We start from the raw sequence: 27,436 nt of genomic DNA, 5'->3' as shown, positions 1-27,436 counted from the left end.
TTACACCGCACTCAGCAATATTATAGCTATAGGGCAGCAGTCTGTAAATAATCGAGTCTGGACCAGACAATCCTGTGATAAACAGCATCAGCAACAATCTATGCAATAGGGATACGATGACATGTGTCAACCAAGTCAGTGAGTCTGACCACCCAATCCCGTTAGTCGCCTCTTACGACAAGGATGGGTTACTGAAGATCAATTCTAATCCGGATCTTCACAGGTAGAAATAAATGAAAGTGATAGAAATTATATTGTGACTCAATGCAAAGGAGACAGTGACACATCTGGTACTGAACCAAGGAATGGATGGGACACAGTTGCAGGAATTCTGCTGGGGCAGGGGAGGGGACATATTCACTATTCGTCACTCATATACAATGACCAGTCCCAGTTGGAGTGAATTTACTCATTATTTGAGTTAACTCTGTATCACAGCACTCGTGTGCAATCCTGATTTGAGAGAGTGAATGAATTCGTAACATAGTTCAAATGTCTCGCTGCCCAGTGCTTTAATCCTCCTACAACAAGCCCCCAATAAAAAAGCAATATGGAAGGATTTTAAGTAATCACTGAGGTTGATTTCATGCTCAGACCCAATAATTGGGGTATTTCTGAACTGTTCAACTGCCCTTATAAAGAACCACCGAAATTCTCTACAGATATTCTCTCTATCTGTATGTATAACAGGGATGAGCATTTTCCACTGATTTTTACAGCGCTGGGGTCATTCTTGGCCCCCAAGATTCCCAGCTCATTTTCCTTTTTTTCACTCATACACATTCTTATCCCTGATATAAAGAGACGGCCCCCAAGGACTTGGTGAACACAGAGATGATGACAAAGAATCTGACACTATAAGAATCTTATAGCAGTGAGTGAGTGAGGTTAGTTTTACGCCGCTTTTAGCAATATCACGGCGGGGGACACCAGAAATTGGCTTAACACATTGTACCCATGTGGGGAATCGAGACCCGGGCCTTCAGCGTGACGAGCGAACGCTTAACTACTAGGCTACCCCACCACCCCGAATCTTATAGCATGTTCTGAAGGCATAATACAACCCAAAACAGGCGTTGTAACAGGTGCTTCTTTAAAATGAATTACAAATGTGGGTGTAATTTCACAGGTGGGCAGGTCATGAGATGAAAAAAGAATTCATCAAACTGCAAGCTAAGAAGTTGCTGAAAACATACAGACCAACAATCATAGTTACCTGCACAAATTGTTTATTTTCTCTAGATATTACAATGCCTCATGTTTATAAAAGCAAATGAAAACAACTGTGATGAAATATTAAAGTCAAATATAAAATAAATACTGGTGCATTTCAATGTTTGACTAAGAAGTAGTAAGAGCAATGTTAAATCTGTCCAAAACACAAACCTGGTTCTTGTATACATACAGCATGCTCTGTTTTAGGCACCTATAGAAGCAGCAGAAATCCTTATTAAAGAACACAAGTTTCGATAACTGAGTGAGTAAGAATTTACACAGTAGCAATATCACGTCAGGGGACCCAAGAAATGGGCTTCATACATTGTACGCCTGTTGAGAATTGAACCAAGGGTCAGCATGAGAAGCAAACGGTCTGACCACAATGCTACCCCAGCAACCTGGACAGGAAGAGATTTGTTTAACTTAAGTTTTATTATGCCAGGTCCCGATTTCTCGAAACAAACTTAAGTCTGAGTTTTGACTTAAGTTAGAGTTTTACTCAAATTTCAGACAATGCAGGAAAATGCATTTCCCAGAATAAACTGAAATAGATATTAAACTCAAACATAGTAAACATTTTGAGTTTGGTGGATAGATTACTTAAGTTCTTTGGTCTTTTTTATTTTACAAATGCACTTGAGTTAAAAATTCAGCTGTTTCTAATTGTCAAACTCACTTTGAAATTTGAGTAAAAACTTAAGTTTGTTTCGAGAAATCGGAGCCAGGTCAGACTAATAATGTAATACGAGGGAAAGGCTTGATGTGATGCAGGTCCAAGACCCGGACCGTATCGGTGAACCCATGAGTGGGTGATAACAAACCCAGAAGCTATCTTGGATTTTAACCCATGCTCATAGGCCTTTGGCATGCCTAAGGGAAGCAACTCTGAAATGTAAATTTTGATGCCTAAGATAACAGGCAAAGATGGCCTTTTCTTGTAGGTTGATTCTTCCAGAGGAAATCTGATTCTGCAGAATATAAAGTGGATATGTGTTTTCACAGGTACAGGGGTGGAAATAAGTTTAAAATTGCTAGTGTACTCCGGTACAGTGGCACATGTAAAGTCACTTGCCGTGATTATTTTCCCACTATACCAACTGTTTTCTTGCTGATTTTTTAAATAAACAACATAATAAACATTGGAAAGTCAACTGGACACCGGTACAGTGTGATATACAAATTTGCTTGCCTGACAGAAAAAAACACTGGACTCGGACGTCGGGCAATGGGTTATTTCCACCCCTGAGGTATAAAAATAGCGAGAATAGCCTCATTTGCTACCAAAATAAGTGATGCTATAATTACAATTTAGTCCCAATGCACAACAAAATAGTGTCAAAAATCTGTTTAGCTCTTGACAGTATAAATTTCATAAATTATATTCATGCAAACACAATTTGTGACCAAGAGACATTCTATAAGCATTTAGTGCCTAGTTCTGGCTGACACTGAATCAAGAGAGTAGCCATGTGAGTTTGCATCAGTACAGGGTAGTATCATCAATGTGTTCACGTTTCTAGAAACTCTGGAATTACAACAATAAGAGACAGAGGAAATGGATAGAGCTCCAGAGCATCAGCGAGTTCATTAACGTTGGCACTCTTGTATATTAATGAATTAAATACTGTGATAACTGTCATGGGCTGAAATATGGGTGAGTGAATCGTGTTTTATGCCACTTTTAGCAATATTCCAGCAGTATCATGGCAGGGGACATCACAAATGGACTTCACACATTGCACGTATGTGGAGAATCGAACCCTCACGGTTTCAGCGTGACCAGAGAATGCTGTAACCCCACCAGCTTCCCTGAAGTATGGAGCCACAGCACTGAGATCCTTGTGTTGGAACCAGGTGGAAGGCTGTTGTTAGAAGTACTGGCAGAATGTTTCAATATTTACATCACAGTGACGTAACCCTGTGAGACAAAGTATGTGATGGATCCTGAGTATTTGTCTTTGACCTGTATATGATGTAGTCTGGACCAGACAAACCGGTGATTTGACCACAGTCAGGCTACAAGAACAATGAAAATCATTGAGTCTGACACCCGATCCAATATGTCACTTTTTACAACAAACCAAGGTCATTAGGGACCAATTCCACCAGGGAACCCCTACAGAAGAACAGGAACTTGTCTCAGGATCTACTGCTATACCCAAACATTGATATTATGAACCCTATCTCATTGTCAGGTAACAATGACAATTAAAGTTATCGAGCCTGGTAGGATCTATTTAGCCACCCCATACAAGAAGTCTTGGTAGCTGGTAATTCATTCCACCACAAAATACCAAGGAGAAAACAGAAACATGGCTACAGGTCTGTTGTAATGCCCCTCTCCATTATCACATTAAACACATGACAAAGCCAGCAGGATACACAATCAGCTCTTCCATTTCTTCCTCTTCTTTCGATCAGAATGTCTGTGACTATGATTTTCCCTGAGTCCATGTTTGCGAGACTTCAACTTCTTTCTGATTGGCTGACGGAAAGTGTTACTTTCAGATGATTCAGAAGACGAGGAATCATGCGCTCCATTTTCCCTGACAGAGTCTTGTTCTTTTTTTCCTTCTTTTCTCACTGGTTCAAAGGAACTGCTCTCTGAGAAGTCTGAAGAAGAATATTTCCGTTTTCTTGGTTCTCTATCCTCAATCCTACCCTCCCGATAGTTCCTGTCACTTACTCTGTCCCGCATGTTGAGAGTGCTGGGAGACTTTGCCCTGAACGATGGTCTGTGCACACGGTCGTCCCTCTCCCGCTCAGAGTCACTGTCACTGTGGTGTTTAGTCCTGTGTTTCTTCTCTTTTTTCTTCTTTTTTCTCTTCTTTTCTTTCTTTTTCTTCTTCCTGAAAGACGAATTCAATTATTTTTCGAATACATGAGTATTGTTTCGGTAATATTCAAGCATTATCACTGCAAGGGGCACCAGACATTAGCTTCACACATTGTACCAAATGAAGAGCATATGGACTCCAGAACCCTGTGACAACAAGCTGTTTAGCCATTTAATTACTTCACCTCACTACCATATTTCAAAATTAGTAAACTGATTTCAACACCACTTTGAACAAGATTCCCGTTGTTTCCTTGTTTGTTGCTTAATGTTACACTCAGCAATATTGCAGCTATACCACGGCAGTTTGTAAATAATAAAGTCTGGACCAGACAATCCAGTGATCAACAGCATGAGCATCAATCTACGCAATCAGGATATGATGACATGTGTCAACCAAGTCAGCGAGCCGGACCACCTGATCCTGTTAGTCGCAACTTAAGACAAGCATGGGTTACTAAAGTCCAATTCTACCCGGATCTTCCCGGGGTAGACAAGCATGAGTTACTGAAGATCAATTCTAACCCGGATCTTATCGATGTAGTCAGGTTACTGTCGGAGGAGAGACCAAAGTTTAAATGCAGATCCACAGTGTTTACAATTTGGTGAACTCTGGTATGGAGACATCAAACCTGGACAAACCTATGCAGGGGCATGGGTGCCTGTCGAAGACACTGCAGTTTGCTGTGCAGAGTTATGTCCCTTACTTAGACACACCAGACACCTATGATTGTGGGTTTGAATCCTGGTTTGACTTCTTTAGTTATTTCAAAATTTACCACAAAATGAGATGGAAATTGAAACAAGGAATATGCAAGGCAGATTGTGTTAGCTATAAATGGATAGAGGGTCTTAGCACTTACTTTCTACTTTTCTTCTCGTCCCCTCCAGAACGGTCGCTGGCGAAATCATCAGGGTACAGTTCCTTGAATCCACTGTGTCCCCATCTGAACAGAAGACACTAGATATTATAACACAAGGCCACACTTATCATGTGTCAGCTGTATGTCTGAGATGTGAGTAGAAAATCAATGCCAACTCACTACATTAGATTGGACTCCGAAAAACAGCCTCAGTTGTCATGAAACGACTTTTGGTTTAAGTGGAAGTTTAATCCTGTTATTAAATTTAATCAAAATTCACTGAGTACTAACAAAATTTAAATCAGAGTTAACAACAACATCATATTCCTTAGCACTTTGTTCCTGTTTGGATCATGCTTTCAGACTACTATCTCTGAACATTGCCATGAAAATATGAAAACTGATCTGTCAACATTTCAAAAGGAACCATTTGGGTGCTGAATCTGGATAAACTGACGTCTTCAAACAAGAGAATATTCACTGTTTACTTATCCAATGAAAGTTCGCAATTTTGAAAGTTCCACCTGTCAGGATCAGTTTCCTTTGTCTTCTTAAAACTGGACTATTTCCACAGACATGAGGACTGAGTGAGTGAGAATGGTTTTACGCCGCTTTTAGCAATACTCCAGCAATATCACGGCCTGTTGTGGTTACTTTCCTTGCAATTCTTAAAGATTGACTTGAAACAGGCCCAGAACCCACCTGCCAGGATTACTTCAATCTAAACTGGATCGTTTCCACAGAGAGTCATCTCACCTGTGTGGGCTAGTTTCCCTTGCCATCTCAACTGGACCATTCATGGTAACAGAACCCACCCATCTAATTTCCTTTGCCTTTTAATCTCAACTATCTATGAACAAAGACCTAATTTACTTCCTTTCACACTGATCTATTTCCTGCACCCACCTGTCAGGATTAGATGCCTCAGCCTTCTGCAGCTGCCTGGACCAGTATGTGCTCTTCTGTTTGTCCTCATCACTGTCCCCGCTGTCCATGTGGGCAGTGCGGTGTCCACGACGACGTCGGTCATCATAGTTGTCAGACCGCTGGTCAAACAAGAAAGAGTTCCGGGAGGCCTTTCCCTGGCGTTCTCTTTGTATGTTCCACTGACTCCACATATCCGTCTCCTCCACGATCTGAACCAACACAGATCACACATCCATCAAAACAAGCAGGGCTTCATCTCAACCTGTATATCTCCATACTCCATGTTTCCAGGGCTAGTATTTCAGTAAACCTACACTTACCTCAGGATTCATTTCTATGGTTCATGCAATCTCAAATTACCCGCCCTTTATTTCCATCCCAATTTCATTGACTATGCCACTTGGTCAAATGTACCACATTACGTGTTACAAACCAGATTCAATGTTCTGTTTGCAATTCAACAACATGGCAGCCAGTCCAACTGATTACAAAGAGTTTGTAAGTTAAAGTAATTTGACAATGAAAAAAAGACTAACACTCAAAAGAGAGCAATCACAATGCCTATTGATGGAATTCGGCCATATCTTGATGTTTCATTGGTCAGCAAAATGCTAATGCAATCAAGGGTGATCTAGGATTGTGAAAACCATGAGAATTGATCCAGAGGTTAGTATAGATTAACCGAAATGCAGGTCATGGTCAAAAAGAGGATGGGATTTATCCAGGATACTAGCTGCCCCTGGCATGCTCATGAAATATTTTACAGACGTACTTTGTCACCGCATTCAAAGCAAAATTTAAAACCTCTACCAGTTTAATGGACATGATGTCAGTGAAATCTGTTACAATATATTAAGTATAATAAAAATCTGAGTCAAATATCATTCATGGGTAAAACTGACTGTTGGGATAAAATTCTATATTTTTGTCATACATTTTGAACATTGACCTCGGAACAAATCCAGACGGTTTTTATATCCATTTTCCATTAAAGGTTTCACAATGCTGGGGCAAGCAGCACAGCAACTGACACAAAATATTGGTTATTATCACTGCAAATATCAAACACAAAAGTAACCATAGTGACAGTTAAAAAGACTTAAATAAGAATTTTTCTCAGCTGCAATTTCACTCTCAAGTTCAATTTAGCTCACACTAAAAATACTGATGGGGAATGGTACAACTAGAAAGAGTCTGTCCCCTGCCAACATTGAACTGATCAGTTTTTCCAATCAGGCATGAAAGTCAAGGGGTCTTTATATCAGAGAGCATTTGTTCATTCTTGTTTAAGTGATTGATATTGTCAGAAGCTTCCATATTAAACCACAAGCTATTGACCGGGACACTTCAGTAGCAATGCATGACAAGCGAGGGTTGCTGAGGACCCAATCTGATTCTGGTGGGCTGCCATCTGGTGACCTACAGCTCATAACTCACCTTGTTGTGTGTTCCTGTGTGTCGGATAACATTCCTCAACATCTGCTTCGTGCTCTTGGAGAACATCTTAAAAGATCTCAACTACCGCCACCAACCTGGAAGATGAAAATATATAAACTGTACCACAGCATCCAGCGATTTAGCAAATACTGATGAACAAGTCATTGATCAGTGTTCCACCTAAAATTATTATTTGAATTCTTACACCAAATATATGTTGAGTTGCTGACATACGAATGAGCATGAAATATGTAAAAACGACAGAAGTATAACAATGCACAGCTCTGCATATGTTGTTTAACCCCGCACTCAGCAATATTTCAATGTATAGTGGCAGCCTTTAGATAATGAAGTCTTGACATGACTATTGACAATATTGATCAACAAAATAAGGACACTAAGACGTCAGCAAGCCTGACCAACATATGCTGTTATTTTCCTCTCAAAACAAGCATGGGATATTGTACTAGCCTGTTGCCCAGAGTTATGATAGCGTCTCACAGTCAATACATGGCCTTACATTATGTGAACACGCCTATATTTCTTCACAAATTATTTTCTGCTTGAATGCAGGCATCACATAATGAATTCAGCTGCAGAGAATGAGGCACATAGTATTGCCTGAAACATTTTGACCAAATATATTTTTTCAAACGATCACATAAGTATTTGTATCTAATTACCAAACAGACTCAACTCAAGTGAGTAATAATGTTTTGATAACCCTACGAAGGTCATAAATGCCCAAGCGTTACTCAAAGGGTTGGAGGTATGTACAGTGAGCACTGACTCAGTGAGATAAGACCAGTCGCTAAGCATTGTTTAGTCTTTAACTTGGGTCTGCTTTCAAAGTTTACTCTGAAAAGGAAAAACGCGCACTTGCACATCACTACACACGTTTACGGTTAATCAACGATTCCCTACGCGTGGGGTGTCCTGAATAACTTACAAAAAACAACAAAAACAACCAACCTTCTAGCAACGCTCAACGTTCCACTGATGCGTTTTTCCACACTTCCGGTGCAATACGTCATCAGATTATGTGTTCTTCGTAGTTCGCATACCAAGGACGCTTGTCGTTAGAAACAAGTGCTCGACAGGTCAGAAGTGGTGATCGGTGTAGTTCAGTAAGTGACATACATAACACCTAATTAGTTAACATTGGCGAATTGTGCAAACATATTAGCATCAAGTTCGAGAACTATGACAGTCAAAAAATTCTTTCTCTTGAAAGTTAGTAGTTACAATCAACTACAGATCCCGTTGAATAGGATATCTGTTAATTTTACCGTTAGAAACTAGAAAGCACTATTTGCTATCGGCTTTGTGTTTTTTAACTCTTAAATAAAGCCAGATATTTTAAAGCTTTTTGAACAATCATTACACTCATTAAGGTCTCGTTTTCATAAAATATATATGAAATTAAATACAGAAAAAAAACATTTGTTGCGAGAAATTAAGGATCACCAGATTATATTCATGAATTCACAAAGCGTTTGAAGCACCACACTATTTGTAAGCCTATGATAAAGTATAGAGTTATGATAGGTTATACTACAAATGCTACAAAGGACCCAGCACTACAACTTCTGCGGTGAGTCATGTCATTGTATGAAGTTACAACTTTGAAAAACCTCATGTAGTAAAATACAATAACTTTAATCCTTTTTTTAGACTTTCAGAGAATCAACATGGCAGAGACAATGGCAGGCTACAATAAAGATGATCTTCTGAAACAGGCTCAGAATATCTGGACGATGCTGGATGATATGGCGACAAACAACCCCCAAGGCTACAAACAATTTATGGACAAACAGATGAAGGAAGGAAAAGAGGCCATGGCGCCACCCAAACCACACATGGTTGTCAAGACAACGGTGCTGGTAGGATTGGATGCTTTGATTATTTGTTATCATTCTTTGTGGCTTTATTCTGGCCTTGTTTACTATTTTGAATTGTTTGTGAGTGTATGAGACTGGTCCAATTGTCTAAGGTGCCACAATCGGTAGTTGTGTCCCATAGGCACATGAGAAACCAATGATGGTGGATTTGAATCCTGGTTTGCATGTATAATTCGTGAAGCCCATTTCTGGTGTCCCCAGCCGTGATATTGCTAATAACAAAGTAAAACCATACTCACTAGTGGTGTTCCGATTAATTGAAATAATCGAAAATTGGTCGCAGTGTCCAAACAACCAAGCAGTCGATCACATTTTCTCATAATCGAACAGAAATGATTTTGGAACCGCTGTAATAGAGTTTGAAATACTTGATGATGGAACATATCTAGGACGTTGTCAGGGCCGGAACACGTGTTTGATTCTTAAAATACTCACTTCACTTTCTGAAAAGTCATGACTGAATATTTCTTGAAGAATCTGGGAAGTTAATGTTACACTGTAACTGAATCATTTTACACTGGATGTGAAATCTGCAAATGTAATTTGTGCCGTTTCTAAATAAAACAAAAAACAACAACAGAGAACCAAATGTTTTTTCTTTATACTTATCTGCAACTACAACCTAAAGAGGAAAATATAAAAAATAACGCTAACAATTTTTTTTCGATGATTGGACGTTGGTATTGAACCAATCATCAATTGTGAGATTTCAACCAATTCCCAACACTAATACTCACTCACTCATAAGATGCAACTAACGGGATGTGGTATTCAGATTCGCTGACTTTCACTGTCATTGTATCCCAGTTTGATCTCCGCATTGAAAGACATGAGGTGCAGAGATCATGTGAAATGCTGATGATTAAAGCAATGTTAAATTGCACCTCTCCTATTATTTTTCAGAAACCTGATAAAGATGAACTGTACATCAATTTTTGTTCATGGCCAAGAGTTCCAGGTCCTAAAACTCCAAATGATGCTGTTCCTGTGATTGGAGTACCCATTGAAAAGATGAAAGACAAAACAGGTAATAGTCCAAAACTGTTATGAACTGAGCATCCACAGGGGAAAGGTTTACTAACAGTGGCAAGATGTACTGATGGGTAAGATCTATTCTCAGAACAAAGTATTTTCAATCATTCATTGCATACACATGGTCTAAAGAAAGTAATATTTGTAATGATAATTTTGTAGAAAATGAATTTCATTTCCTATTTGAATGTAAAGTTTATCATGATTTGCGCTGTAAATATTTTAAAGCATTACCAAATTACATAGATCAACAATATTTTCTGAACACATTATCTTGTACCAAGTTTCCAACACTAACATATTGTTGTTCTCACATTAAGGAAGCATTGTCATTGCGTTCTTTATACATATGAATCTGATTGTCAAATGCCACTATCGTATAATTACACGTTTATTTGTATTGTACGTGGGCTTATGCAATAAACTTGAAACTTGAAGAAAGTATAAAACTGACATTTAGTGTAGACCCCCAAATCATAAACATCATTAAAACTTCACTAAGCTGAAAAGTGCAGAAACGGTGCGCCTTAAGGTCCAAGACACAATTATTGCCCATATCGTATAATATCACCATCTGGGAACCATATCTTGTTTGTAGCCAGCACCAAACCTATGTGAATGCATTTTATTGCTCGATAGTTATATCACTCACTCACTCACTCACTCACTCACTCACTCACTCACTCACTCACTCACTCACTCACTCACTCACTCACTCACTCACTCACTCACCACACACTCACTCACACATACTCACTCACACATACTCACTCACTCACTTTGACTATTTACGAGATGGTACCAGGTTTATCAGATTGATGTATTTCATCAGCAGCAGTAACATGTTTTAATTGTATTCTATATTTCCACTTATAGATATAATTTCTTATAAAACAAATACTTATCTTTGTCCCCCGTGCCTTTATTGTTTCAGAAAGCTACAGTCTGACATCAGTGGCCTTCAATCCGAAAGTGTTAGACAACTACGGCCGAGATTCTTCCAACTTGACTGATCGAGACACCCTCATTAATTTAGCCATGGACTATATTGAAGATCAACAGAAGGTCAAACTGAATCATCAGTACACAATCCTTGACAGAGACACACCTCACAAAGGTTGCCTAAAACGCATCGAAAAGAGTTTTACATCCAAGAGTAAAGACGATAAAGAATTTGAGTCAAATCTTGAAAACCTTGAAAAATCCTTTAGCCCTTTTGGGCCTGGTGGGAAAGATAAGTTAATGGAAGCATTAGCCAATATCAGTGTTGGAGACAGCCAATCAGAATCACATGTTCCCAAATCTGACCAATCACAAATCAGAATGCCATTTGAGGACAAAACTGCAACAAGGTCGAACTTGATTGAAGAAATAGCATCAGATGTTGTGTTATTAAAGAAACCTGAGTATAGCATGGAAACCGTTGATGTGGACAGTGGAAAATGTGTGCAGGTGAAAATTTCTTTACCGGAAGTGACCAGTGTCCAGGAGTGTGAATTAGAAATATCCCAGGTATGTGTGCATTATATAGTTTCAAACCATTCAGCTAGTCTGATCACCAAATCCCTTTAGTCGCCTCTTATGATAAGCATGGGTTGCTGAAGACCAATTCTTACCCGGAAAATTGGACTTGGGACAGTATCATATTTTGCCAAGATTACATATCTTGTAGACAACCCATAATGTTCAAATGTATTTTAAAGAAATTAGTACTGCATGGCTTACCCACGCCCTTTTAGTTGGTGATAACTTTTGGTGAAACACCCCTAATAAACCACACTCCCACCCTCCTCCATCCCACACCATACCAAGACATTACTAATTTCAAAGTTTGGACAAAATGTAAAAAATCACAATATGCATTCCAAGTGCTATTAGATTCAAATTCATTCTTTGGCTGCTTCTAAATTATGTTAAAGACGCTGTTTTGTTAGTAACCAGTCATAAACATGTCACTGCTCACCAGTGGGGTGAAATATATTCATTTCTTTCAGACAGTTTGTGGCATTCTTGCTTAAAGTTATTTCTCTGATGTTTATTGATAATTGATCGATATTTAGTTAACGATTATCTTTCTCTATGATCTATATTGATGGCCAGCCCTACATGAACCCCTGCAAAAACCTTGAAAATCAATGCTTATTCATCTACACTGTGTCTAAAGTGATCAGGCATGAAGCACATCACCAGTCTGTATGCTACAATAAAGATGTATTTTCTGTGTTTATTACATACCCTGTGTGTTTCAGGATGATCTGTCTCTGCTAGTTCCGGATAGGTACGAGCTTCATCTGCAACTTCCGCATCCTGTTGATGAGGAGCAGGCCACAGCCAAGTTCAACAAGAAACATTCCTCACTCAATATCACCATGCCATGCTCACAGTGATCAACTCAAGGTCACGGCCAAGTTCAACAAGAAACATTCCTCACTCAATATCACCATGCCATGGTCTCCATGGTCAACTCAAGGTCACAGCCACAGTCATCATCTCAGTGATCAGCTCAAGGCCACAGCCAAGTTCAACAAGAAACATTCCTCACTCAATATCACCATGCCATGGTCTCAGTGATCAACTCAAGGCAACAGCCACTGACATCATCTCAGTGATCAACACAAGGCCACAGCCAAGTTCAACAAGAAACATTCCTCACTCAATAACACCATGCCATGGTCTCCATGGTCAACTCAAGGTCACAGCCAAGTTCAACAAGAAACATTCCTCTCTCAATATCACCATGCCATGCTCACAGTGATAAACTCAAGGTCACAGCCAAGTTCAACAAGAAACATTCCTCACTCAATATCACTATGCCATGCTCACAGTGATCAACTCAAGGTCATGGCCAAGTTCAACAAGAAACATTCCTCTCTCAATAACACCATGCCATGCTCACAGTGATCAACTCAAGGTCATGGCCAAGTTCAACAAGAAACATTCCTCTCTCAATATCACTATGCCATGCTCACAGTGATCAACTCAAGGCCACAGCCAAGTTCAACAAGAAACATTCCTCTCTCAATAACACCATGCCATGCTCACAGTGATAAACTCAAGGTCACAGCCAAGTTCAACAAGAAACATTCCTCTCTCAATATCACCATGCCATGCTCACAGTGATAAACTCAAGGTCACAGCCAAGTTCAACAAGAAACATTCCTCACTCAATATCACTATGCCATGCTCACAGTGATCAACTCAAGGTCATGGCCAAGTTCAACAAGAAACATTCCTCTCTCAATATCACTATGCCATGCTCACAGTGATCAACTCAAGGCCACAGCCAAGTTCAACAAGAAACATTCCTCTCTCAATAACACCATGCCATGGTCTCCATGATCAACTCAATGACTAACCTTACAATAATTTACTATTTGTAATTTGAAGTTATGTCCTTGCCATTGTTTCTAAACAGCATTATGTAATCATAGCTTTCAGCCATGGGAGCCATACCAATTTACACTTATCAGAGGGGTATATAAAGTATGTGGCCAAGACTACCTGAGTTGTCGGACTTCCATTTTTGTGCAGTGGCTGAGTGGGTTAGACGGCCGACATTTTATGCTTGCCAATTAGGTGCCTGACACTGAGATTGTAGATTCAAATACCAGATGGGACTCAATCGAACAAAAGTACTAGAATGTGTACATCACTGAGAAAATGTAATCCCAAATATACCATATGTTACATGTGCCATGTAGGCAGGGATTTATTTTGGAACAGTATCATGATTTTTTCACTTTTGTCTACTAAAGGCACTTTGTTTGGAATCCTTGATAATCTCCGATGTGAATGAGTGAGTTTAGTTTTACGCTGCTTTTAGCAATATTGAAGCAATATCATGGCGGGGACACCAGAAATGGGCTGCACACATTGTAACCATGTGGGGAGATATTCGTTCTTTACATTTATGTATTGAATCGTTGGCTTGGAACCATACACCACTACAATATTGCATTCAGCTTGCTAAATCAAAACATCTCTGAATGAATGTTAGACATATGATTTCAGTTTAATGAAACCAAGTACAGCAAGACAGCAACATCATTAAAATTATCTCTCCTATCATGTTGTGGGTGATGCAGAATTTCTCTAAAAAAAATTCAAAATGATCACTTTCACTTGCACATAGTACCGTATATTACCGTAGATAAGCAGACCCCATAGATAAGCCGACCCCCAAACTTGCCCCTTAAAATCAGTGTCAAAATGGTATGTTTCGTACACATGCCGATTTCCCGCGATAGTGTCCTAAAAGCGGGACACACAGACAACTGGCAGTTACCGATATTACTGTATCAGATTTTGGCATGTTCTTCAGGACCTGTGAGCTCATGGCTCAGAATCAGCTGCAACAACATTAGGATATCGTCATACTTGTGTACAGATTGTTCAGCTTGACCTGATCAGGTGAATACTAATGCATTGCGTGACCGTGTCACAAGTGGTTGGGTCTATTATTGTGAAGGGGTGCACCTTTGTCAGTTGATTGTCAACATGTCGCCATTGGACATCTCAGTGTCGAGAAATCGTCAGCAATGTCCTAACTTTTAATGTTTCCGATTCAGGCTTTTAGGCAGCGAGCAGCAGCAGCAACTGGGTGTAGAGAGTGACAGCAAGGTGGATCAGATTGTGAAAGTAACTGACGTCTGTACGTTGTAAAGTTAGTAAACCAAACTAGATAAAATATGACTAAACAATTCAATTAAAACATGAAATGATTGTTTTTTTCAGAAGTGTGGTTTTCCGCGATAAGTTCTGTAATGAATCCATGTATGCATGTTTCGCACGAACGCAACATTAATTACATTCTCTGCTCCCCTATTTAATGAAGTTAACTCGACCTGCCGTTTGTGCCATTTGACCTCCCGGGTCTTGCATATGTAGAGTAGCTCAGGTCAAGCTGAACAAACTGTAATAACAGACACTATATACTGATATACGTTCTCAGATAAAACATGATTATTGTGATTATACAGATGATGAGTTCTTGCCAAGTATTGTTTTAGTCAGATTGTATGACTTAGAAATTACATATGATATTAGGAAGCTTGTAAAACACAGTACAGTGTACAGTTTGGCATGTTTAATGTGTTGGTCATTATTACCAGCGCAGTGTATCCACTAACCACATGCTTTCTCAACTCCTCTGGAGTGTATCTGAGCAACCAAAGTTTTCGGATAATTTCATCAACAATTATGAATCATATTCGAGCACATGCATGTCCTTAAATTTGATGTTTGGGGGAATATTAATTGTAAGTAGTAGAAGTACAAGACCGATGTGATATGAATTATGTATCCAATATCATAACATATGAGATGTCTCCTTTTAAAAATGCTGCGGCCAGCACAAAATTTCTAACACATTTTACCTCAGAAATTGCATCAATTCAGTACGGAGCCCCATTCTAGAACCCTATGTTAAAGTTTATGTTTGAGCTAAGTATCAGAAGTGTTCAGATCATTGTAAGGTTTCATTTTTTAAGTCAGATGGAATACACTCACGCATCTCTTAAGTTATGGCTAGGGGGGTGATGATTTTTATGGGGAGAAACTTGTACAATGTGAATGACAGCCCCTTCCCAAAATTGATATACAGAGAAAGTGACCTCCCAGAACAAAATGGGCGACACACACCCTTACAATCAATCTTCTTTGGTTATTTCAGTGGTAAGGGATATAGTTCTCACAACAAGCAAATTATTTCATCAAAATGCCGTCCATTTGCTATTGGAATGTGAGAAGATACTTTCAGTTTGTGAATAAATTATGGCATGTTTTATAATCATTGTTGGACTGTGTGAACTTGATCAGAAATAAATTAATACTGATCAGACTACAAATATTTTCATGATTGGGAAATATACTCAGCAGCAAAAAAACCCTGTCAGTACGAATTCAAAATTAGGCACTGTAATCAAATCATTACAGAAATTGACATAATAAACGGATCAAAAACATTTTTGGGTACAATATCTTGACACATCAATGAATAACTCAACAGAATTTCAAGACATTACGTGAACGTTTGCAGTCCATTCAGACCCTTGACTTCAGTATCTAGTGTGACAACCACGAGCGGCAATAACTACAGCATAGCGTCTATGCATGGAATGCACCAATCGATTGATAAAGGCCATTGGCACCTGGAACCACACTCTGAGAAAGGCCTGGCGCAATAAATCGGCTGTGTTTGGCCTTGGTATGATATTATTCAGTCTCCTCTGAATTTCATGCCAAAGATGTTAAATTGGGTTTAAATCAGGACTAAGGGCTGGCCACTGCATAATGTTGACACCGTTGTGCTGTAGGAAGTCTCGTGTAGCTCTGGCAGTATGGGCCCGGGCGTCATGTGGCATGACGTGGGGTCTGAGAGCTTGGTCGATGTAGCGCACCGCTGTGATGTCGCCTCCTCTCCATGGACCAAGGAACACCACATGACCCACTCTCTGGTTCAGGCCTATTCCACCCCATACCATGATGCTTGCACCTCCCCAGGAGTTTCTTTCAATAACACATTGGTCTGAGTAACACTGGCCACGTCATCGCCATATTCTTGTTCTGCCATCTGCAGTTGATATGCAGTACCGTCTCTCATCTGTGAACAGAACAGTTCTCCATTGCCTGTATCGCCAGCTTTGATGTTGTAGGGCAAACTGTAGGCGTTCACCCCGATGACAAGGGGTGAGGATAGGTCCACGGTAAGGTCTACGACAATGGAGGTTCCCGCTGTTAAGACGTCGGCGTACTGTATCAGTACTGATTGGTCTTCTGTGTGTTCCCACTGTCTGGCGTGCTGTGTCGGATGCCTGCATGAAGGGATTCTGTACATGCTGTCGCACAATATGGCGGTCTTGTGGTCACCCTTGGTCTGCCCGTAACGGGGACGATCATTTGTGATGTTGGTGGCCCAGAAAAGTTGCTGCAGCCTGTAGATGGTCCGAACGTTGACCTGGAGTGATTGGCAACGGCTTGTGCAGTGTGGCCAGCTTCAAGTCTTCCTAGTGCCTGGTTCCTCTGAGCTGTCGTGAGTCGCGGCATCCTGCTGAAGTTGTAATGTGAATGGGGAACATTTTATAGGGCTGGTCGTTGTGAACAGCACATGCAGCATGAGTTGCATGAAAAACATGGAGAACACCGTACCATCTCCGAGATCAGGTTGCGTTTCTAAGACCATTTCCTGGGTTCCATTCTGAGTTTGGGAAGGAATGTCTTTGCTTTTGTAAAGTTGGAGATGTTGTCAAAAATATACAATCAAAACATTAAATGAGTTTACAGTTATCTGTTTCTGCACAGGAAAATTCAGAACTGACGTTTCTTTTGCTGCTTAGTATACATCAGCAGAGTACATAAACACATATCAGGGTGCATGATGTCGCCCATTTGGTTGCCCCCTTGCGACTAGACTAGGTTGATGGGGGGACAATCCAAATCTGGAATCCTTTCAGGCAGACATTGACCATGAGATGTCAATAATCAAGTTTTCGAAGGCGATGACAATGCACAGTCCAGCACATGTAATGAGTGAGTGAGGGAGTTTAGTTTTACACCTCACTCAGCAATATTCCAGCTATATGGCGGCGATCTGTAAATAATCGAGTCTGGACCAGACAATCCAGTGATCAACAGTATGAGCAGCAATGTGAGAAATTGGGAACCGATGACATGTGTCAACCAAGTCAGCGAGCCTGACCACCCGATCCCGTTAGTCGCCTCTTACGACAAGCATAGTCGCCTTTTGTGGCAAGCATGGGTTGCTGAAGACCTATTCTACCCCGGATCTCCAGCACATGTAAAAAAATGATGGATGTTGACCCTTGGGGTACATAACTCATGTTGGGGGCCACACAGACATGGGGACAAACAAGACACTGAAGATTTTAACAAAAGACATGTATATGTAAGTAAAATAGGTGAATAAAGTCTGAAGTGGTGCACATCTCAGGCATTTGCCACATTGGTAAAACCCACGAGATGGTGCCGACAAACCCAAAACATATTCATTGACAAACCAGGATTCGAACTTATAATCACAGGTTTCTGTTGTTCCCAAGGGACACAACTCAGTACCACCAAGGGACACAACTCAGTAACACCTTTGACACCTGGGCCATTCATACCTCTATATGAATCAGAACCAGAACACGAGTCTCGTACAGAACCAGAACACGAGTCTCGTACAGAACCAGAACACAAGTCTCGTACAGAACCAGAACACAAGTCTCGTACAGAACAAGAACACAAGTCTCGTACAGAACCAGAACACAAGTCTCGTACAGAACCAGAACACAAGTCTCGTACAGAACCAGAACACAAGTCTCGTACAGAACAAGAACACAAGTCTCGTTGACAGAACCAGAACACACAAAGTCTCAGACAGAACCAGAACACAAGTCTCGTACAGAACCAGAACACAAGTCTCGTACAGAACCAGAACACAAGTCTCGTACAGAACCAGAACACAAGTCTCGTACAGAACAAGAACACAAGTCTCGTACAGAACCAGAACACAAGTCTCGTACAGAACAAGAACACAAGTCTCGTACAGAACCAGAACACAAGTCTCGTACGAGTGTATTTATTGTCACACTGAGCAATATTCAAGCTGAATGATGTCAGCATGTAACTAAACGAGGCTGGGCCAGACAAACCAGTGATTCATATCGTGAGAAAAACGCATCAGGTTCAACGAAAAGCCGTCAACCAATCACTGAGCCTGATGACTTTTCCATTCAATAGACTAATAAATACTTACCAAAATCCCATTTCTATCTCCGTTAAACCACTATGAATTGGGTGGCGTTGACCCATTCTAACTCAGGTCTCATAGCAGGTAGGTGCCTACTAATGTAATATTCACAGCTTCAAATCTGGTTTGGAAGATCAGTCATACTCCCTTTTTTCATGAACACCTGGCAATGATTAAAATCCCACAAAACAAATGAAATTTGTGAAAAGTTTATTTTCCATTCTATTTACACATTCTCACAAGAGTTTTCTGTCAAATGAATCTTCCACAACATTAACATAAATACACACTAATTCCATGTGTGCCATGTTGCCAAGGCAACACTACCACTCAACCACAATTGGTTACCATAACAATACAACTACCAAATTAAGGTAAACACTGCCTGGCATCCAAATTTAGTTTCAATGACAGCATCGCTTAGCAACTAGCTCTTATCACCATGACAACATGTGCAGGCATGAAGGCACTGCACAGCAGCTGTGGGTAACGAAATGCTCTAAAGTCAATATTTCTCTAATAATCAAAGTATGGTGTATTGTCTTCTTCCTGCGCATCAGCTACAACTGATTCTTTAACAACCTGCTGCGCTTCCTTAACTTCTCCCAAGCCAAGAACATCCAAATCAGGATCTGCAACAGAAAATAACTTGTATGAACAGCACATCCGTACATAGTGAGTAATTTCAGTATTACGTCGCTTTTTGTGTTATGTTTGTTAAATGAAGACAAACAATTGATGTGGTTTTAGCTCACTAAAACTGCAATGTAAACATACTCGTCTTAACAGACAGTTATATTAATTGATGTTAAGAGGTACCTGTTTCTGTTCACAATGTTATGATTGTGTCTCAATATTGCTAGAGTTTTGAGGTGAGGTTTACAATTACAGTCGATTATTGATCGATTACTGAGCTTCAATTATCGATCTACATATTGTGAGTAATAACCAGCACTAGTTCCTAGTAACATGACAAGTAAGTGGTTATTGTCCCTGCTGTAACACTAACTCTCAAGGAGTATTGAAGTGCCTTGATTTGCATGTTATAAAGCCTTAAATATTCCAAATTTTAAGACTAATCCCAAGGACAAGAGAACCTTACTTCATTCATCCTCAGAGTTTGTTGCCAGTACTGTTTGAAGGAGACAAATGTTATTTATTTTCTTTCTATCCGATTTTTTCAGTTTCATTTCTAGCAGAACTGAAGAAATGAGAACTAATCAACAATTTCAGCCCAAATGCTACAAGTCAGCAGTGAATTTTGACTTGTTCACATACAAGTTGGTAGCCATGGTATCCACAGTTGTGTTAGTTCCAATATGTAGCCAAACAAAGTATTGACAAATGGTTCAGAATTTGAGCCCAAATGCCACAAGTCTGTGAGGAACTGCATCACTACATAATTTGCTGTCATCACAAGTTAGAAGCCATGCTATCTTCTCCTACACTATGTGCACCAGCTCTTACAAACCTGCGAAGCTGAAGGTTGGGAACTGGGTCATATCTTTGCCAGTTGCTCCAAATATTCTGTCAATCTTCTCCAGCTCCTCCTTGAGACTCTGTTCCACATTGGGTGTGGCATCTACCAGCTTGCCTCCAGCAGACCTGCAGAACAGAAGTGTCAACAAGTGGTCAAGCCGTCAACATTGAGCATTGCTTGTTTTTGACTGGCATTTTAGAGGTTTGGAAATACAGTATTGACAAACTTTATGGATAACAACTTCTATTATTCCATGAGTGCGACATTTCGATACAGATTCTTGTACCATGTTTAATATAGCTTTGCTGCTGCCCACAGCAATATTCTTACACATGAAGCTGGTCTGTAAATAATCATAAATTATCTCTACATCTTAAAGAGTGTACGGCCCTAAATCTTAACTAATGTACACTGTTCCTTCAACATCCAAGGCCAAACTTAAGCAGTTTCTCGTCTTACTAAAGCAGGACATCAAGGAAACAAATAATTTCATGAACAAGAACATGTTTGAAAAACATACACAGATGTTTTACAGCATTTGTGTAATCATACACAAAGCAAATAGACAATCATCTTGTCAAACAACACATTTAATTTTAGCACCCAGGTTCCATCCCATCATATTTCTTGTATTGGTCCGTATTTCTAAGGGTTCTGCCTTAAAATTATAACGGGAGGCCAATCTGACAAAGTTGAAAAAAGAACTACCCAGAGTGAATAGATGTACCAACTGTGACACATATGTCAAGATACAGGCATATGTATTGTGTTTGTCTAAAGTATTTGACAGAGAGTAGGGGGTGAAACGGTATACCGTGGTATTAGTAGAACTGCGGCGTTTTGCCTTCGGTTCGGTATACCATAATGCAATCCAAAAATCGTTTTTTCAGTTTTCGTACCATTTTATTAAGCTTTTAACACCTTTTCCAAAATGTCTAGATATTGTCAAAATTTATGTTTTTCTTTTCTTATGATCACATCTCATATACCGAACCGAAACGGACCAACCGAAGGTCTTGTACCGCAATACGTACCGTACCATAGTAAGAGCGTACCGTTTCACCCCTAACAGTGAGTGACACTGATTTTACATGCAGACCCAGCTTCGTCGTTTATACAAGGTGAGGTGAGGTGAAATTGGGTTAACGTTGTGCTTGAGAATATTTCGCTCATATGACGACGTGCATGCGTGTGTGTGTATGTGCGACGGCTTGTACTAGCCCAGACTTAAGCTGGTTTTATAGTGCTAGCCCACTGAGATACCATGCCGCAGTGAAGCATGAATACCCCACTCAGACACATTATACTGACTCCGAGCCGACCAGTCCTTGTTGTACCCATTAATGCCGAGCGCCAGGCAGGGACCAACAAGTACCATATTTTAACGTCTTTTGGTATGACGCGGTCGGGGGATCGAACCCCGCTCTAACCACTACACAACGGAGGCGGTTTCGTTTATACTAACCCCACAAAGAGATATTATGGTTCTGATCACAGTAATCTCAAAAATAGGTTGTATAGTTATGGATTCTTCTTTCTTTTTAATACAACCTATAGTATGTAAAGTATATAGTTATGTTAACTAAGGACAAAGGCTAACATCTGTATTGAATCAAAGTCTGTGCAGATTTAAACTTATACTATTTAGAGAATCACAAAACTTGTTATATTTTTTACCCAATATACCAAGTTCTCAGAACAAATATTGCAATATGTATCATTTGAAAAGTGTATTGATGTATACTGGTAACACCGTGTAGTCCTAGGCATTGTCACATTAGCCATTTGTCCAGTGCTCAAGTCTATTGAAATTTATTTCAGTCTAGTGAAAATGAGACAGCTATGATCTAGCGAAAAATGATGGCAAGTGACAAGTTCAGGGTGGACAGAAAGTTTCTGTACAGACTGGTTCTATAATGCCTAGTCAGCAATCTTCGAGCTATATCAATTGTCTGCAGGCAATATCATGATCAGGCAAGTTGGCCTGAAAACTGACACAATAGGTGAATGAGTGAGTTTAGTTTTACACCAAAGTCAGCAGTATTTCAGCTATTTGGCATTCTCTTCCCACAGAGGTTACTTGTCATATCTTCCTACGAACCTCTGTTCTAATACGGCCATATTTCCCAGTTCTCGTAAAATTCCCTATCGGCCAAAAACTGCAAAACGAATTATCTCCCTTCTTTCTGTCCAATCAGAACACGTGTTACATCGACTTAGATCCAACCTGACTAATACAAGCAAATGTGGGGCCACAAATATGATCCCAACTCTGCCGGGGACTTGTGTTGATGTGACACACAAGACATTTAATGGCTAGCTTGTCCGTTGTCAACGAGGGCGATAAGACGCCATTGATCCGCCATTACATGACTGAGTTCTGTCTAGAAGAAATGTTTGCGCATCGCGCAGGTATGAAGAGGTTCTAGTTTTCCCAAAGCATACGAAAATTACCGAGGCCTTGCAAATGATCACTTTTGAAACAACATCGCTGATTGCACAACTAAATCTGATTGCAACCAATCACGAATCCTGAACACTCGCACCATGAATGGGCCGTATTAAAACAGAGGTTCGTAGGAAGATATGACAAGTAACCTCTGCGGGAAGAGAATGGCTTATGACAGCGGTCTGTAAATAATCGAGTCTGGACCAGACAATCAAGTGATCAGCAGCATGAGCATCGATCTGCGAAAGTTGGAACCAATGACATGCGTCAACCAAGCCAGCGAGCCTGACCACCCGATCCCGTTCGTCGCCTCTTACGACAAGCATGGGTTACTGAAGGTTCATTCTAACCCGGACCTTCACAGGTCTGCAACAATAGGGAAGCGATGACACACAGCCAAATCTCAGATCAACATCCAGTTAGATAGAAACCTCACACAAAACATCAACAGATCAACAGGTTGAGTGAGTGAGTGAGTGAGTTTAGTTTTACGCCGCAATCAGCAATATCCCAGCTATATGGCGGCGGTCTGTAAATAATCGAGTCTGGACCAGACAATCCAGTGATCAACAACATGAGCATCGATCTGCGCAATTGGGAACCGATGACATGTGTCAACCAACTCAGCGAAACTGACCACCCGATCCCGTTAGTCGCCTTTTACGACAAGCATAGTCGCCTTTTATGGCAAGCACATGGGTTGCTGAAGACCTATTCTACCCCGGATCTTCACGGGTTCAACAGGTTGAGGAATCACAACATATAGATATCCTTGAGCTACAAAGTGTTCTGTAAATTGACTTACTTGCTCTTTTGTGAATATTCCCTGATTTTATCTACGAAAAGCTGCTGGATGGGGTCAGTCTTCTTCGCCGCTACAGCTGTCACTCCGATGTTTCTCTGAGCCTGATGGATGATCGTCTGACGAACGGCACCAAGCCGGGAAACTATCCGTGTCAACATCCTGGCAACAAACAAATTAATTATATCCCGTTCCAACAGTCAAAGACGTATATTGTACGTAAAAAGGCCACTACATTATACTTAATGATACTCGTTCAAAAAACAGGTTTCTCGATCACACATTGCACAGTTTTGTCCATTATTTCATTCACACGCTCTGCAGTTTCCATCAATATCTGCAAACAGTAGACTTCACAGAATTCAGAATTGTGTTTGGCTTTTTGAAGATTGATTTAATATGTACACACAAAATATTGACAATAATAATCCATATACATACTTCAGTTTATTTCTGTGACGGGAAGTGAAACATGATTTAATGTCATAAATACTAATATGTTTACCCTTATGTATGCATGCAAAGGCCCAGATAAGCTGCGTATCCAGGTAAAATACGCACAGAAAATTTCAAATTGTGCATTGAAAAATAATTGTTGCGTACCAATTACGCATTTAAAATGTTAGATACGCAAAAAGTTTAAAACAAATGCGTACGGAATATATTTATAAAAATCGCTTGCGTAATGAAAAAGACATCGATTGCTATCAAGTTGTACTGTTAGTATAGGACAAGTGTTGTACTGTCAGTATAAGATGAGTGATTTTTTATGAAATCATTTCCATTATGTTTAAGTTGGTTTTGATTAGGTATGACATAAGGCAGAACATACCTGCTTACTCAATGACATAATACTTAGGTGAGTAAAATGACTGAAATATGCACATCTTTGAAGGCAGTGGGTAACGGAAAATGAAATACCCACTCAACATTCATACTACCCACCCCAAAGAAATACAGTGGGTACAGTACCCACATGAGCTAAATCTTATCTGGAGCTCTGTGCATGTTTGCTTGTACTGGTGCACATTAGTGTCATTTTTACAGCGCTATCCCATTGAATATAGCATGAATACCCCATTTAGGCACAAGATTACACAGATGGTAATCAAACCTAGAAACCTCTGTTCTGCAAGCAGTGTTCTATCCACTGGACCATGGAGGCATCCACAGTATATTTCTGCCAATGTCAATTGAGAAAGTAAAAGCTTATCACAGCAGTCATCAATCTTCCAGACATATCACCAAATAGTGTCTATAACCATTATGGGCTCGACAAGCCAGGGGTTCATATCATGTGCAATTGTCAACACAACCAGAGTATGATGACAATCCATCAACACTGTGTTGCCCCCATATGCTGCATGGGACCATTTCTTGTCTAGAATCCACACAGGGGTTGAATGTCTTAATCATGTATAGACAGTGAGCAAGGTCAGATAATCCTGTACATGTGTGAGAATTTTGTTTATAGACACTTCAAGCAAATGGACACAGAGAATTCTGGCATGCCCAAGGGATGCAACTCTGCACAGCAAATCACAGCACCATCAGCAACTGGGTCACCTGTATGCCAAGCCTACACATGAGAATAATAGCAAGTGTCAGTTTTCGCCACTTTTAGCAATATTCCAGCAATATCACTGCGGGGGACACCAGAAATGGGCTTCACACATTGTACCCATGTGGGGAATCGAACCTGAGTCTTCGGGCAGACGGGCAAACACTTTAACCACTAGGCTACCCCACTGCCCATATGGCCATAATTAAGAAGGCCCAGTGAGTTTTGCTCGTTGACTGACTGACTGAGTTTGGTTTTACGCCGCTTTTAGCAATATTCAGCAACATCACGGCAGGGTTTGCTCGTTGAACTTCATCACAAAATGTCATGGGTCTCAATAAACATTTAGAAACTAGACAGTTCATAATAATGATTTACTGCAGCGTCGATTTTCGATTGAGATAGAAATTAAACGAACGTTATTATGTCAGTGGGCTTGACACTGTGCCATATTCACGAGATATGATTTTCTAACATCACCATAGACAAACACTGCTTTGGAACATTGAGTCGATGCTTGCTATGATCGTTGAGAAACTGTCAAACGCAACCCATTCAAACAAGATTACGACAAAATTGTGTTATAACCTCTAATGCGACATATCTAGAATATAAATGAGAACACCACATACTCTTCGAGCCGGTAACCTGCAATTTGGTTTAGAGGGCAACTCAACGAGGACGATATTACAACGCGAAAGAACGAGACCGGTGCCCGTGAGTGCGAGTGAAGAACTATTTTCCTAACAACCTATCACATATTGAGGTATACATTCTGTACATATGCTGTTTTATGTTCATGGAAACTAATGTTTGTTGGGTTTTGGGGGTTTTTTTTGTTTGTTTGTTTTGTTTTGGATTTTGTTTTTGTTGTTTAATTCTAGACATATGACAGGGGATCAGACATACCAGTGACTGTTATCATGAGCACTGATCTATGCAACTGCAAGACGATGACTTGCGTCATGTAAGTCCTCGATCCAGACAATCAACGTCCTATGTGTATATGGGGCAAAGACCCCCGTTTGGCTTTTCTGATGAGAATGTATGCGCTGATATGCTTAGACCAAGTGCAAGATCACATTGAAGATTATTTTTGCCTTGGCGGAGCCAATTGGAGGAGATCCGCCCATGCATATGAAGGGATGAGGAAAGAAACGCGATACCGAACATGTGTACCAGGACGTCCGGGATAACTTACAGCTAGAATACATCCTCATGGGTTAGTTTCTGTCACCTGATATATATCTGCCATCAGTTATTTTTTGTCATCAGTAATTGTCTCCTGTGATGCTTCTGACAAATGTAGACCGCCTCCATGGTGTAGTGGTTAGAGCGTCCGCCCGGAGAGCGGAAGGTCGCGGGTTCGATCCCCGACCGCGTCATACCAAAAGACGTTGAAATGTGGTACTTGTTGGTCCCTGCCTGGCGCTCGGCATTAATGGGTACAAGGACTGGTCGTCTCGGAGTCAGTATAATGTGTCTGAGTGGGGTATTCATGCTTCACTGCGGCATGGTATCTCAGTGGGCTAGCACTATAAAACCAGCTTCAGTCTGGGCTAGTACAAGCCGCCGCACATACACATACACACGCATGCACGTCGTCATATGAGCGAAATATTCTCAAGCACGACGTTAAACCCAATTTCACCTCACCTCTGACAATAGTAACATATCTGTCATTCTATGATATTTCTGTAACCTGTGCTATTTCTGTCAACTGTAATGTTTCTGTAACCTGTGATATTTCATCATCTTTGATATTTGTGTCACCTGTGACATTTTGTCACCTGTGCTATTTCTGTCACCTGTGATGTTTCTGTCACCTGCGATATTTCATCATCTTTGATATTTGTGTCACCTGTGACATTTTGTCACCGGTGCAGTTTCTGTCACCTGTGATGTTTCTGTCACCTGTGATGTTTCTGTCACCTGTGATATTTCTGTTACCTGTGATGTTGCTGTCACCTGTGATATTTTATCATCTGTGATATTTCTGTCACCAGTGATATTTTGTCACCTGTGATATTTCTGTCACCTGTGATATTTGTCATTGTATTGTGATTGTCTGTGAAATATTTGCTATCTATAATATATATGTCACCTGTGATATTTCTGTTACCTGTGATGTTTCTGTCACCTGTGATATTTTATCATCTGTGATATTTCTGTCACCAG

General features: G+C 40.3%; 3 protein-coding genes across 3 annotated transcripts; 1 reads left to right on the top strand and 2 right to left on the bottom strand.

The window, feature by feature from the left end:
- Positions 1-2,478: 2,478 nt before the first annotated feature.
- LOC124266743 (uncharacterized protein NKAPD1-like) lies at positions 2,479-8,330 on the bottom strand. The gene is made up of 5 exons (XM_046701531.1): positions 8,254-8,330; positions 7,282-7,376; positions 5,824-6,053; positions 4,918-5,001; positions 2,479-4,067 (listed from the first exon to the last, which is right to left on the bottom strand). The coding sequence occupies exons 2-5, from the start codon at positions 7,345-7,347 to the stop codon at positions 3,605-3,607; spliced, it is 843 nt and encodes a 280-aa protein (XP_046557487.1). The 5' UTR covers positions 7,348-7,376; positions 8,254-8,330; the 3' UTR covers positions 2,479-3,604.
- Positions 8,331-12,789, top strand: LOC124266742 (PIH1 domain-containing protein 2-like). Its single transcript, XM_046701530.1, has 6 exons — positions 8,331-8,408; positions 8,956-9,164; positions 10,086-10,209; positions 11,149-11,726; positions 12,464-12,611; positions 12,685-12,789. Exons 2-5 carry the CDS (start codon positions 8,973-8,975, stop codon positions 12,599-12,601), a joined length of 1,032 nt encoding a protein of 343 aa, XP_046557486.1. The 5' UTR covers positions 8,331-8,408; positions 8,956-8,972; the 3' UTR covers positions 12,602-12,611; positions 12,685-12,789.
- Positions 12,790-19,161: 6,372 nt separating this feature from the next.
- Positions 19,162-25,993, bottom strand: LOC124266740 (ATP synthase-coupling factor 6, mitochondrial-like). The gene is made up of 4 exons (XM_046701529.1): positions 25,891-25,993; positions 23,701-23,859; positions 20,438-20,571; positions 19,162-19,598 (listed from the first exon to the last, which is right to left on the bottom strand). Exons 2-4 carry the CDS (start codon positions 23,856-23,858, stop codon positions 19,483-19,485), a joined length of 408 nt encoding a protein of 135 aa, XP_046557485.1. The 5' UTR covers position 23,859; positions 25,891-25,993; the 3' UTR covers positions 19,162-19,482.
- Between the last annotated feature and the right edge of the window lie 1,443 nt (positions 25,994-27,436).

This window comes from Haliotis rubra, unplaced genomic scaffold (assembly GCF_003918875.1).
Source record: "Haliotis rubra isolate DU_JTF1 unplaced genomic scaffold, ASM391887v1 Scf1279, whole genome shotgun sequence".
In the NCBI taxonomy this organism is placed as follows: Eukaryota; Metazoa; Mollusca; class Gastropoda; order Lepetellida; family Haliotidae; genus Haliotis; species Haliotis rubra.
Note: the sequence above shows the minus strand (reverse complement) of the source record. Positions and strands in the feature narration are given on the sequence as shown.

Bases quoted from the DNA above. Each gene is read 5' to 3' on its own strand.
- LOC124266743 (XM_046701531.1), bottom strand. From the start codon at position 7,347: ATGTTCTCCAAGAGCACGAAGCAGATGTTGAGGAATGTTATCCGACAC. The intron at 6,054-7,281 runs GTGAGTTATGAG...GTGTTGGTTCAG, and splicing joins ACACAGGAACACACAACAAG to ATCGTGGAGGAGACGGATAT. The intron at 4,068-4,917 runs GTAAGTGCTAAG...TTCGTCTTTCAG, and splicing joins GACGAGAAGAAAAGTAGAAA to GAAGAAGAAAAAGAAAGAAA.
- LOC124266742 (XM_046701530.1), top strand. From the start codon at position 8,973: ATGGCAGAGACAATGGCAGGCTACAATAAAGATGATCTTCTGAAACAG. The intron at 9,165-10,085 runs GTAGGATTGGAT...ATTATTTTTCAG, and splicing joins TTGTCAAGACAACGGTGCTG to AAACCTGATAAAGATGAACT. The intron at 11,727-12,463 runs GTATGTGTGCAT...TGTGTGTTTCAG, and splicing joins GTGAATTAGAAATATCCCAG to GATGATCTGTCTCTGCTAGT.
- LOC124266740 (XM_046701529.1), bottom strand. From the start codon at position 23,858: ATGTTGACACGGATAGTTTCCCGGCTTGGTGCCGTTCGTCAGACGATC. The intron at 20,572-23,700 runs GTAAGTCAATTT...TCTGTTCTGCAG, and splicing joins GAATATTCACAAAAGAGCAA to GTCTGCTGGAGGCAAGCTGG. The intron at 19,599-20,437 runs GTTTGTAAGAGC...TTTCTGTTGCAG, and splicing joins CCCAACCTTCAGCTTCGCAG to ATCCTGATTTGGATGTTCTT.